General features: G+C 49.1%; 1 protein-coding gene across 1 annotated transcript; it reads left to right on the top strand.

Moving 5' to 3' along the window:
- Nucleotides 1-774: 774 nt before the first annotated feature.
- Nucleotides 775-12,157, top strand: FGF16 (fibroblast growth factor 16). Its single transcript, XM_032124405.1, has 3 exons — nt 775-1,109; nt 7,395-7,498; nt 11,136-12,157. Exons 1-3 carry the CDS (start codon nt 833-835, stop codon nt 11,379-11,381), a joined length of 627 nt encoding a protein of 208 aa, XP_031980296.1. The 5' UTR covers nt 775-832; the 3' UTR covers nt 11,382-12,157.
- Nucleotides 12,158-12,543: the final 386 nt, after the last annotated feature.

The following is a 12,543-nucleotide window of genomic DNA, read 5'->3' as shown; positions in this document are numbered from 1 at the left end:
GCGCCGCTCGCTCTCCCTCCCCTCACGCCTGCTGTAACCCGGCCGTTCAGCCCGCGGGATCGCCTTTCAGAAAGATCGCATTCCGTTTTTACACGTTCGGCTGAAAAACGCGTCTCGACCCTCTCCTCATGTGTTGTTTTTTTCCAACGTGTCCGTTCCAGGGGGTGGTGGGTGGGGGGCACGCTCGTGGCTGAGGCGGTGGCGGCACCGATGGACCTGAGGGTTCCGACAGCCCCGGGGCCACCGAGCCACCCGGGGGCTCCGATCGAGCCGGCCCGTGCGGGGTCTGGGGTCGCGGCTGCGGGGCCGGGCAGGGCCGGGAGCGGGGCCGGGCAGGGCCGGGAGCGGGCCCGGGGCTGCCGGCGGTGCGGGAGCGGGTGCGTGCGGGGGCTCCATGATTTCATCGTCAGCTGGCGGGGACCTGCCAAGAGCTGTTATGCCTCACTGCGATGTGTAGCTTTTTCCTGCCATTTTTTTCATAATAAAAGAGGGAGTGAAGCGGGCCCTTTTTTTTTTTTTTTTTTTTAAGGAAAAAAAAAGAAGCCAAATGGATCAGAGAAGGGGGTGGGGGGGGGGGGGGTGGAAAGCAATAGCCAAAGGGGATGCCAGTGAGGTGTGGCTTGCATTTAAATATCCAATATGTCAATGTAAGGGGAGTGTGTACGTATATAAAGTGCAGTTCGCATCCGACGGCGGGACACTGGATCCAGCGATGGGAGGCGCGGGCGGCGCGGGGCCGGGCCGGGGCCGGCAGCGCGGGGCCGGGCGGCCGCAGCCCGCGCTCTGAGCGGCCGCTCTGCCCGCGCCCCCGGGGCCGCTCCGCTCCGCGCCCATGGCAGAGGTGGGCGGCTTCCTGGGCGCGCTGGACCCCGACCTGCACGGCTTTCCCCCCGCGCTGGGCGCCGGGCTGCCCCTCGCCGACTCCCCCGGCTTCCTCAACGAGCGCCTGGGGCAGATCGAGGGGCGGCTGCAGCGGGGCTCCCCCACCGACTTCGCTCACCTCAAGGGCATCCTGCGGCGGCGGCAGCTCTACTGCCGCACCGGCTTCCACCTGGAGATCTTCCCCAACGGCACGGTGCAGGGCACCCGGCAGGACCACAGCCGCTTCGGTAAGGGGCCGGGGGGGGTGCCCGGCCGGGCCGGGAGCAGGTGCCCCGCGCGTACAACTAATTACCCCGCTAATATAAATCATCCCGGGACGGATATAATTGGCCTCCTAAATAAATGCGCTCACTCCCCAGCAATGCGGGAGTTTTTATTTCCAATTTCCTACTCTCCCGGCGCTCAGCGTTTCTGCAGGTGCACTAAAACGTGCCTTCGCAAGGGAGGAAAAAAAGAAAAAATACAATAAAAATTAAATAAAGAAAAAAAAAAAGAAAGAGGACGGTGACCAGCTCTAGCTGTGCCTCTGAAGTTAGTGGTGAGGGAGGCAAAACAGAGACGTTCCTGGTTGGAATTTCTTGGAAATTCCTATGTTGGAAAAAGAAATTCCTCGCTTTTTTTTAGTTGTTTCTCTTTTTTTCTTTTACTCCTCCTTCTTTTTGGCCTCTGCAGATATTTGTGAGCTGCTTTCTTTTACATGCGTGACTTTGATTAGAAGAGCTTCTCCCCAAAGCGGGCAGGGATCAGTTGGCTGGAGGGGTGTCAGGAGCTGGGTTTGGGAAGGTTGTTGGAAAGGAAAGGGGGAAGCTGAAGAGGGAAGAACACTTAGGGGACCTCAGAAAGAAGATGGAACAATAGGCAGAGCACCGTGGACTTGACCTTGCCGCCCAGGATACAGCTGGAAGACTGCAGTGCCTGTATCAGTGGCACACAAGAGCAGGGACCTCTAATGAGACTATATGTAATCTTCAAAAAATGCATCCCAAGCCGCAGGCGAAAGAGTCCAGTCAGTTTGAGCACAGCTAAGAGAAATTCCCGCTACTCCCGCATCTAGTGCAGGTGTCTGTATAAGCTATCAACAAGTCCCATGCCAGTGATCTCAGCTATGTTGTCAACAGGTTGCAAGACGTGCTCGCAAGACTTTTTATAGTTTTCAAGTGATTTAACTCCTCAGTGAAAGGAATTCTTTTTTTGCCTTTACTTGTTTGCAACCAGTCAGTTCTGATACTCTAGGAAGTGCTTCTGCTGCTATTGTTGGAGGTGTAAGGCAGGTTTTTGGAACAATTGGGGAAGCTTATCTCCGCACCGCGCTTTCCATAAACACCAGGTGTGTGCATGGCATGTCCCTGCCTAAATCAACAAGAAAGTCATAACCTGCGGGTCAGAGTCAGGTACTAATATGCTCGTGGGGCAAGCATTCTTTAATTACCTCCTGAAAACACCCATCTTTTAACGTTTCACACTGCAATACGCAATGGGTTTCCACATTCAAAGAGTTGAAAGCAAACCCATTGCATCTGGTTGGTTTTAGTTCAAGCTGCCACGTAGTGTTTCTAGTCTATCAGTTCTTTTTCTTTACCTTTGTACAACTAAACAGCCAGTTTCAAAGGGCAACATTTGTCTCAGGTCCATTTTTTATAAAGATTGAGTAAAACAAGTGTATTTTCAAACTTGGAAAAAACATGTTAAACATGCTAAAACTTTTCATGAATTTTGCACACTGAAGCCTAAGTCACAGAGTGCTTCCAATAAATCGAAACATTGGCATTCCCTAAGTGTTTTAGCAGTCCACATCCAGCTCCGTAAACTAGACCAGACTTCAGATATTATAGTTTTCTGCTTCAGGGTTTTCCCAGAGGCAGTGTAAAATAAATAGTTATTTGTTGTAATTGCAAGACAAAGCCCCAAAGGATTAGACTGGAATCCTTGCATTCAGATCAAGTTGGACTAAGCCTTGCTTCAGCAGAGACTCAAAGCAATAACGTATTGGCACACAGTATTCACCATCTGCGTTCAGTAGCCATGAATATTTAAATTCCAGTGTCCCTGGTATGGTTCATATTAGGATGTCATGTATCAATGCATTCCTAAATTTTGCATGCAACAGTCAGAAAGGAGTGACTTATAACAGGAATAGGCAGCCTGAGTGATGCTGGGGACTCCAAAACTGTGGTGAGGGATGCAGAGGTAGACAAGGGGTTCAGGGAAGCAGTTTAAAGCTGCCTTAAATCTTGGGGCATCTGGAGAAATACTTAGAAATCCAGGATCAAGGCCATGTGGCTGGAAGGTGCTCCCTGGTATCAGGAGCAGATAATTAAGATGCTCCATGGATGGCTGCAATGCCACAGCCGAGGCACGTGTCCAGCTGCAGGTGGGATGTAGGGTAAAACCAGACTTGGCATCCCCATCTCTTGATTTGGAAGGGATTCAGGAATAGACAGGCAGTATCTGCACCGTTCCATGTGCAGCCATCCCAAAAGCTACCAGATGTGCAAGACATCCACATCTTCCAGAGAGGAAAATAGCCAAAGCCCTGCTGATGCAGAACAGAGTCCCAAGGTCCCAGAAGTGAGGATTAAAGGGAGAGATTCTTTTGTACCACAGCATTTGGGAGTATGACTGTAGAACACAGGGGAGGCACTGGCATCATCCATCCACACTGCCTGAGCAATCACAGGAACTACTGCTTCTCATCTGTCAAGGATTGGAGCTTTCCTAAATCACACCTGTCTTCTGGAATGTGATATTTTATACTTGTAAAAACACAGATTCTTGCAAGAACAATGGAGCGCAGCTTATTTTTCCTAGAGGAGGTTTAACGCATAATGTGGCAAAGCCCTCTAGGTTTGTTGGAAGAAAGCTCATTCTCACACTACAGAAGTGCCCAAATTCACTCTCTGAACTGGCAGCTCTGGCAAAGTCACTCCCAAAAGAATAAAGTGTTTTCCAAAATATATCTCTCTCACTGCATCTGCTCAGAACCTTCCTCTACAAAGAAATAAAGGATGATGAAAATCTGGAGGGGGTCTGGACTGACATTAGCACCCCTATGACAATCCTTCTCAGAATGAAACTGAGAGAAATTTGCCAGGAAAATCCCTGCCAGGAGGAACTGCTCCTTTTCTGCCTCACGTCTCTTTTACAGCAGCATTAAACAAGTGAACCCAATGGTGCTACTCACTGCAGTGGAGGACAGAAAGAGGTCTTGAGGTTGCACTGCAGACGAATAAAGGCAGAAAATGAAGCTCTTCTCAGGTACAAACCTGCTCATGGATCTGTTACACAGACTCCTAGAGAAGCTGCTGAGACCTCCAGAGAAAGTTTTGCTGTAATTTTGACATTCAGACCATTGTGCACCTGTTGCTGAACAGTTGTTGAGGTTTTTAGCTGAAGCTTTAGATTTGTAGCCATTAATACAACATCTGATGTTTCTGTACCCCAGCTCCTGAATACAGTCATGTAAGAAGAGACAGGTGCAGGGAGCTGAATTGTTCTTTGAGGGATGGTTTAGAGTAAGGCGAGAGTGTGTGGGTCCAGCCATGGCAAAGCTCAGGAGATTATTCAGTTCTTTGGTGGTAAATTAATCCAGTCAGAGTCTTAATCAAATCTCCCCAAGTCTTATCTGGAAAGGCTCAAGGAACAAAGAGAATGAATAATCAAAGTGAGGAGAAAAAAAAAAAGAAGCAAGTCCTGGGAGAAAGAAAAGAAGAAAGCAAAAGAAAAAAACAAAAGCATGTTCTACCACAAAAACACACCGCTACAATTGGAAAGAGAATTCTTGAGCTGGCCCCAGTGGCCACTCCCTGTGCTGCTGGAGATCAGATGTACGAAGCTGCAATTTTGTCTAGAATTGGAGTGAGCTAAGGACAGGATGGATATCCGCCCACATATTTTCAGCCTTCACTCTGTCTCCTGACTTTTGTGGGCTCAAGTTAGATTCTTAATGCTCTTTCAACATAGTCATCTTCCATGCATGTCTCCAAGTGCCACTCAGAGATCAAAAAAGGGGAATACTACAAGAGATGTTGTCAGAAGAGATTGTCATGGGCACACCTTGGAAGAAACTTCATTTGCAAAACCCATATCTACCCAACCTGCACCAGGTGAGGGATGTCTCACCTTCCCAATCAGAGAGGGAAGATGCTGATGCTGCTCCTGGCTTGGTTCTTACCAGGTCTTTGGAGACCTGGATTCACATGGCTCATACAGAGCATGCTTGTGGGCATACTCAAGAAAAGATCTGGGTTCCCCTGCCTTCGACATCCCTCAGTTTCTCATCAGAACCAGCAACATTTTCCTACTTCCCAGAAGTGACAGGAGACAAAAAAAGTGCTGATGCTGAGGACTGTGTCTATACCTATAGGAAGGTCCATCTACCATTCCCCAGGTACCTGATAAGTTTCACTTGAATGTTCCCTTGTCTCTAGCCTGGGGAAGACTCCCCCATTCCTGGGTGTATCTCTGTACTCCTGTTTTACTTTTTACATTCCCTGTAGTTGTCCATCTTCCTTCACTCCTTCCTTTTCAAAGAGTGACTGTGGTAATTTCTGGTCTCCGGATGGGAAAAAGCACTCAGCAGTTCAGTAACTCCCTCATGTCAGAACTGGTGGGTAGTGAAGGGAGGAAACCACCCCTCATCCTGCACCTCTCTCCTCCCTGTTTGGGATTCTTTTCAGCTAAGAAACCACAACAACTACTGAGGAGAGCAGAGCCAGGGTCTGCGCCTGTCTGGCTTGGAAGGGCTGCCTTCCCTGCCTGTGCTGCCTGTTCCTGGTGTTTCTGCAGGCAGGATGTGTCCCCAGGCCAGGATGTGTAGCTGGGCATATTTCAGCCTGTAGAATGTCTGCTCTGGTCCATAAAGTGCATTTTGTGATGTTTGCTTCCCTGTTTGTCTCCAGGACTTGCCACTCCCAAATGCATATTTCATCTCCCCTAGCACCCGCTGGTTTCAGGGAGGGCTGGATTAGATGCACAAGCCCCAGAGTAGGCAGGGGAAAAGGAGGACAGAAGGTCTGATGGCAGGTAGGAATTCCTGCAGCCAGCTTAGCTGCCAGCACCTGATGATGAGTCTGCGCTGCACGAAGGGGGACAGGGGTGTCCCATCACCATCTGGTCTGTCCCATCTTTAGGCAGTGAAGCGGTGTCGTCTGAGAGTTGTCACATCCATGCTCCAGGCTGAGGGCTGACCCGGAGCTGTGGCTGCCACTGAAGTCAGCTGGCTCAGGTGGCCGCTTGTCACGCGGTGGTTTTAAACCAGGGCAATACTTTAAAGAGGAGCTCTGGGAGGTAACCTGATCAGAGCATCAACTGCCCAGGGCTGGATGTTTTGGGAGCTATATTAGGAGAGCTGGAGCCACGCTAAAGGTTAGAGCAACTTTCTTCTCCAGTCAATGGAGACATGCAGTCATCAGATGAGATGAGGAAAACCCTCTTCCTTCTGCCTCCCAGCTAAGTAATCCTGCACTGGACCCTGGCAAAACTGCCCATGACCTCTAGATAGGTAGTGTGTGGAATCCATAATAACACAGTTCCACCACTGCCTTCAGGAAGTCTTCCTGGGAAGTTTGAAGGTCCTTACCACTTCAGGTGTTGGGTAGGGGCTGTTTGTTTTTAAGTGCTTCACCAAAGGTTCTGTTACAAGTCTTTCCCCCATTGAAACAGCTGCTGGCCATGGGGGTGCAGCAGCCAGACCCTGCTCTTTCTTTCCAGAGGAAATAAGGCTGCCCCTCATTTTCAAAGTGTCTGACACCATCACAGCAGGCTGCAGCCTGTGGGTAAAACAGTTGCTCTTGCAGGGCTGGGGCTGGCTGGGACAGATGCTGCTGGACTGGGAAGAGGCAGGCAGGAGGCTGGGACAGGCAGCAGGACATAGGGGGCAGGAGAGGGTTCTGGCAGTACTGGTGGCAGGGGATGACAGAGAAAGGACTGGCAGTGCCATGGCTCCAAATGCTGCAGAGGAAATGCATTTCTATCTGTGTGCTTTGAAGCTGGATTTTATCCCTATGGCTTGTATATACATTTCAGGTTGGCAAGTATCCCACTGGAGTGCCGGGATGAGGATGGTCCTCACAGACATCTCTTCTAGTGCTTTTCACTTCTTTTTACTGAACCCATGACTTTAAAACCTGTGGGACAATAATCTTATTGCAGAAGACAAAATGGCACTCCTTTTGGTGAAGAATAAAACCCAGCACGGTAACAGCCTTCTGACATTTCTAGTGGCCAGGCACAAGTTTCTACATCTGTCTTCTTGGTGATAATTACAAAAAAAATCCAAACCCAAACCAACAAAACCTTGCAAAGCTTTTCTCATTAGCAAAGGTAATCCCTCTTGGGCAACTCAAATTCACAATGCTGGGGAGAAGCCCAGACTGGAAACCAGAAGACTGCACACAGATGGGACTATAGAGTTAAGAACTGTATTGTTACTGGGAATGGCTGGTTTGTTTTTGTTGCTGGAGCCTGCTGGTGTTTTTTTCCTCTGGATGATTTGCAGTTCTTTTCTTTTTTAGGGATTTTGGAGTTTATTAGCCTGGCAGTGGGGCTGGTGAGCATCCGTGGGGTGGACTCCGGACTCTACCTCGGCATGAATGAGAGAGGCGAGCTCTATGGGTCGGTAAGTTCAGGCTGGGCTGATTCCAGCACTGCAGCCTGTGGCCTCAGCCATGTCACAAGCTGCTCTGTCACAGGTCCCCCACCTTCTTGGGGTGACACTGATCTCCAGCCTACCCTTGATGCCACTGCTGTTATAGCATAAATGATATATAGGAATTGGGTTTGAGGGAGGATTCACTCCTGCTGTGAGAGCCCACAGTGGTGCCCAGCCCCCAGACATCACACTGAGGTTTTGCCTTTCAGACATGGTGTGGCAGTGGCCAGGTAAAGGCAGGGGGACATTTAGCATAAAGCCAGGAACTGCTGATGTGTTTTCACAGCCTGAGTAACACAGCAGTTGTATTCTCCGTGTGGTCAGGTCTGCACCTATCTGCAGGTCTTATCTTTGTATTATGGCTCTTTAACCAACAAAAGCTGAAATTGTGGCCTGAGTGTTATTGTGAAATTCTCTGTGACTCCTTTTAGGAGTTCAGGGCTGCTGTTCATGATTTCCTAGAAGTGCCCTTTTCATGCTAAAATTTTCCTCTGTTTCGACAAAAAACCCCAAGTGTAAACTCATTAAGTGTTATGACTTGCAGTCAAAATGCCATGTCTTAACAGCTGGGCAGAGGTGCTTCCTACAGGTTAATTTAACTCAATTCTTAATTATTTAGCTCAATTAAGGGTGGATCATAAAATAAAATGAAATGAAATAAAGCAGTTTTAAACCAAAGCAGAAGGCACTACTTCCTCTCGCCATCAGATAAGTCTCAGAGTACAAGTTAAAACTCATGTACTCTGCATACACAGAAGCTGTGAGAAAACCTTTGATTAGCAAACAGTAAACCATGAATTTGGCTCATTTTTCCTTGTCCCATTTCCACCTGAGACTGCCACAGACCCTTCCACCATTTAAGATGCAGTTGCTGATGTTTATCTGAGGTAGTTGCCCAGAGAAGCTGTGGCTGCCCCATCCCTGGAAGTGTCCAAGGCCAGGTTGGATGGGACTTGGAGCAACCTGGGCTAGTGGAAGGTGTCCCTGTCCATGGCAGGGGGTAGAACTGGATGACCTTTGGGGTCCCTTCCAACCCAAACCTCTCTGTGATTCTCTGATCATCAAATACTGCACGCACCAGTAACTGTTCTTTTCCGACCTCATTTCTGTAACAGCTTCTACCCTGCACAGCAGTTAAATGCAGAGACAGTGGTTAAATTGCAAATGTACAAAAAAGAAAAAAGAAAAATCACCAGGATTCCATAAAACACAAAATCTCCTGAAGCACACTTCAGAAAGCAGGGCTGCAGCAGCATGTCTCCTGTCAAACCCTAAGGCTGCTCAGCAGCTCCTGCAATTGTAGTTTTCACTCGTGCCTGCTGGAGAATGTGAGCCCGGGTATTGCCCCCTTTGCCTTCAAACCCTGCAGCTCTGATTGTGAATCAAGTTTCATGATGGGTTAATTAAATTCTAGAGCCCGTGTTCATGTTACAACACAGAAACAAAAATAGGGTAGCATTTTACAACACTGAATCTGGAACCAGGATTGACCTGAAGACAGTCGTGGGAGCTGTCCCTGCCCATGGCAGGGGGTTGGAATGAGGTGATCTTTAAGGTTGTTTCCAACCAAACCATTCTGGGATCTTGTGCGCCAGGCAGGACGCTGCAGGGACACAGTCAAAAGGCTGCTCCAAACTGTGCTGGCGTCACGAGCCAGGTCCCCAAATTACCCTGGAGTTTTAAAATCTGGGACACGTGGGTTGTACAATGATGGCTTTTCTAACTCAAAAGCCACTACAGTATTCTTAATTAAAGGTCCATAAAACAGTGCCTGACAACAGCATTAACATTACAATGGTATTTTGGGAGATCACAGTACAGCAGTATTTTTAAATTTTCAGCAAGTTTATTATTTCCCTCTGTGCCAACTTTGCCTGATGCCTGTGTTGATGCAGCCAGAGCCAGCCATCCCCACAGTGACACGTGGAGTCCCCTCGGGACACAGAGCTTTTCCGCCTGTCCCTGTTGACCTCGTGCCAACATTTCTGTAAAGCTTCCCAACGATTCCAGAAATGCCACTAATACTTCAGGCAGCAGGAGTCATGGGCAGCACCTTGCCTGCTGCCTGGATTGGTGTCAAGTTCAGTGGGGACATCCCGGGGCTTGGAAAGGAATAAATCACTCCTTGCAGAGTCACCCCAGACTCTCCAAACATTTTCCACAAACACTGTACTCCAAACTGCCTACTGCAGCACAGGGGAATGGGGGCAAAGCAACAGCCAGAGTTCAGCCAGTCATCAGGTTCCAACATATTCCAAGTAGATGGCATCTGAGAGGAGGGAAAAAACCCAGCCTGTATTTATTGACAGATCTGGGAAGAGAAGTCCGTGGTTCCCTGGGTCTCAGATGGCCAGGGCTGCGGCCTAGGACTTTTCGAGGGCTCACAACTCACCTCAGGCTTTATTTAATTAGCAGCAAAACATTGAAAACAGGTTCTGAGCACAGGTGAGCTCCTGGATTGTGTTACAAAACACATCTACTGTGGGCAGTAACATTTACTGAGCACTCCGTGTGCCGAGGAGGGGACACATTCCCTGCCCGGATAGTTTACAGTGGAGGGACACTGGGTGTAATATTAGAGCCCTCTACATTTGCAGACTGCCCTTCAGCTGAAAGGGCTCCCAGTCACCCTGGCAGTACCCTGATGGGATGGGATGGCTGGACCCTCTGCAACAGCACAGCAGTGCTGGCAAAGCCATCTGTGTCCTCATGGGGCAGGGGGACAGCCCTGCTGCCCACTGCAGCTGGGTACATCCCTGTAGCTGGCACATGGAGATGGGAGAGAGAGGGAAGGAGCACTGGACATGAACTAGAAGTCCATCAGCAAACAGCCACTGCCAACAACCCCCAGCTGTAAGGGCTGGGTGGACAGGCTGGCTGTGGCCATGGTGACACCAGTGCCATCTGTCCCCCCATGCCAGCATGGGATGCACCAGCCACACACCCTCATCACATCACCTGTCACCACCCTAAATCTTCCCTGGGGTCTGACATCCCACATCCCTCTGGGTCTTGTTACAGCTTCCCATCACAGCTCACTGGCACTCCAGCAGGTGGAACCCTGAGGAATGCTTTCATTCCCATCTCAGCGCATTCAGCTGTGTGCCCTGAACTTCCAAAGCAGTTCTTGCTCCTGTTTTCCTGTTTAGACCCCTCAGATGTGCTGCCTGCTGCTTCTCCCATCCAAAAGAGGCGATTTGGGCTGCGTGATACCTTGGAGGGCACTGCTGCAGGGGGACATGTCCCTGCCTGGCAGCACGGCCACCCAGTGAGTTCAGACTCACACCTGGACATGTTTGGAGCTTTGCCATGTGCCTGTCTAATTTATTCATGGGGCATCTTTGCAAAATCCACACCCACCTTCTCCTGCTTTTGTCTCCTTCCTCCTCCAACTCCAGAGCTCCTTGGGTCTTGACTTGTGCCCATTTCCAGCTCTCATCCAGGGGAAGCATCCCCAGCAGCACAGTCCCCGTCCTCAGGGGAGCCAGGAGAAGGCAGCTGTGAAAATGCTAGAAAAATAAAGTAAGGAAGGGTGACAATGTTTCCTATTTTACCTTTTTGACACGAGTGTCTCTTTGTTTCCCTGCTGCGCTGCCCACGGCAGAAGAAGCTCACCCGGGAGTGCGTTTTCCGCGAGCAGTTTGAGGAGAACTGGTACAACACGTACGCCTCGACCCTGTACAAGCACCCCGACTCGGAGCGCCAGTACTACGTGGCCCTCAACAAGGACGGCTCCCCCCGCGAGGGGTACAGGACTAAGAGACACCAGAAATTCACCCACTTCTTACCCCGGCCTGTGGACCCTGCCAAAATCCCTGCCATGTACAGAGACCTCTTCCACTACAGGTGATGGTTCCTGCAGTGTCAGTGTACATACTTGGGCTCCCAAGCTTTTTCTCAGAGCACTCTATTAATAGTCATTCCATCATTCCTGTAAGCGTAGATGACCTAGGGAAGCACTTACATTGAATTCAGACACTGCTGTTCCTCCTTGTTTCCAGTGTATATCAAACCTGGGTTATTTATGGGGCAGGGCGGGGGTAGGGGAAGGGAGGGAACCCTACATTTAATCTTCCATTTTCATTCACTTTCGTTACCTGGTTGCTACAAGAGAGGCTGAATATTCAATGTTATAGTTGCTTAAAGGAACAAGTAGGTGAGCAAACCTGATCGTTGGGGAAAAGAAAGTCCCAAAACAACAAAAAAATGAAGAGAAGAAAAGATAACAAAGACCACAGAACTGCTGCAGATGCTGCTGCTGAGCTGGGTTAGCTCCCTGCTAAGGAAAAGCCTTTGAGTGGTGCCCTGCTTAAGCAGCCCAGGAGTTTGCTACATGGATGATGCTCCATGGACCAGTCCTGATGTGCGGGGTTCTTCCTGCTGTTGGGGTGGGAATGGGGCGAGGAACATTATTCAGATGTAAGCATGGATACTGTGCATAAGGACAAAACTATTTATAAAATGTATATGATATTTATTTTATATATTTATTTATTTCAAAATAATTTTATTTTTAATGAGAGATGCTATGACCGGATTTTCATCAGGAAGAATAAGGTCCTACTGAACCAGGAAAAAAAATGAGTTTTAAGAGCTTATCGGCAATAAAATTGTCTTTATATTGTAGATTTCTTGCTAGCCCTTTTTTTTGGCACTCTTCAACAACTAACCCAGTATTTCCCCAGCAATATGAACATTAAATCCCACCTCTAAAAGGGCTTTGTACAATAAAGATCAATTACCTACGCCCCAAACTCCTGCAGAAGGATGACATCGAATTACAGGTCTGGGAAGCACCAGCTCAGCTCTTGGCAGGAGTCGTGGGCAGCTCAGTCTCCTTGGGGTGTGGTGCATCCCTGTGGATTTACTGTCCTGTTCTAAACCAAGAGGACAAACATCTGGAGCATCTGCTGTGTTTTGGATGGACCCATCATTCCTGCAATAAAACCAGCACACCTCGCATGAGGTTTACCTGCAGCACCATGAAAAATCGGTGGAGAAAAAGAAAGCAA

The sequence above is a fragment of the Corvus moneduloides genome, chromosome 14 (genome assembly GCF_009650955.1).
Source record: "Corvus moneduloides isolate bCorMon1 chromosome 14, bCorMon1.pri, whole genome shotgun sequence".
In the NCBI taxonomy this organism is placed as follows: Eukaryota; Metazoa; Chordata; class Aves; order Passeriformes; family Corvidae; genus Corvus; species Corvus moneduloides.
Note: the sequence above shows the minus strand (reverse complement) of the source record. Positions and strands in the feature narration are given on the sequence as shown.

Excerpts from the sequence above, each read along its gene's own strand:
- FGF16 (XM_032124405.1), top strand. The coding sequence starts at position 833 with ATGGCAGAGGTGGGCGGCTTCCTGGGCGCGCTGGACCCCGACCTGCAC. Across the intron at positions 1,110-7,394 it reads GCAGGACCACAGCCGCTTCG|GGATTTTGGAGTTTATTAGC; the intron begins GTAAGGGGCCGG and ends TTTCTTTTTTAG. Across the intron at positions 7,499-11,135 it reads GAGGCGAGCTCTATGGGTCG|AAGAAGCTCACCCGGGAGTG; the intron begins GTAAGTTCAGGC and ends TGCCCACGGCAG.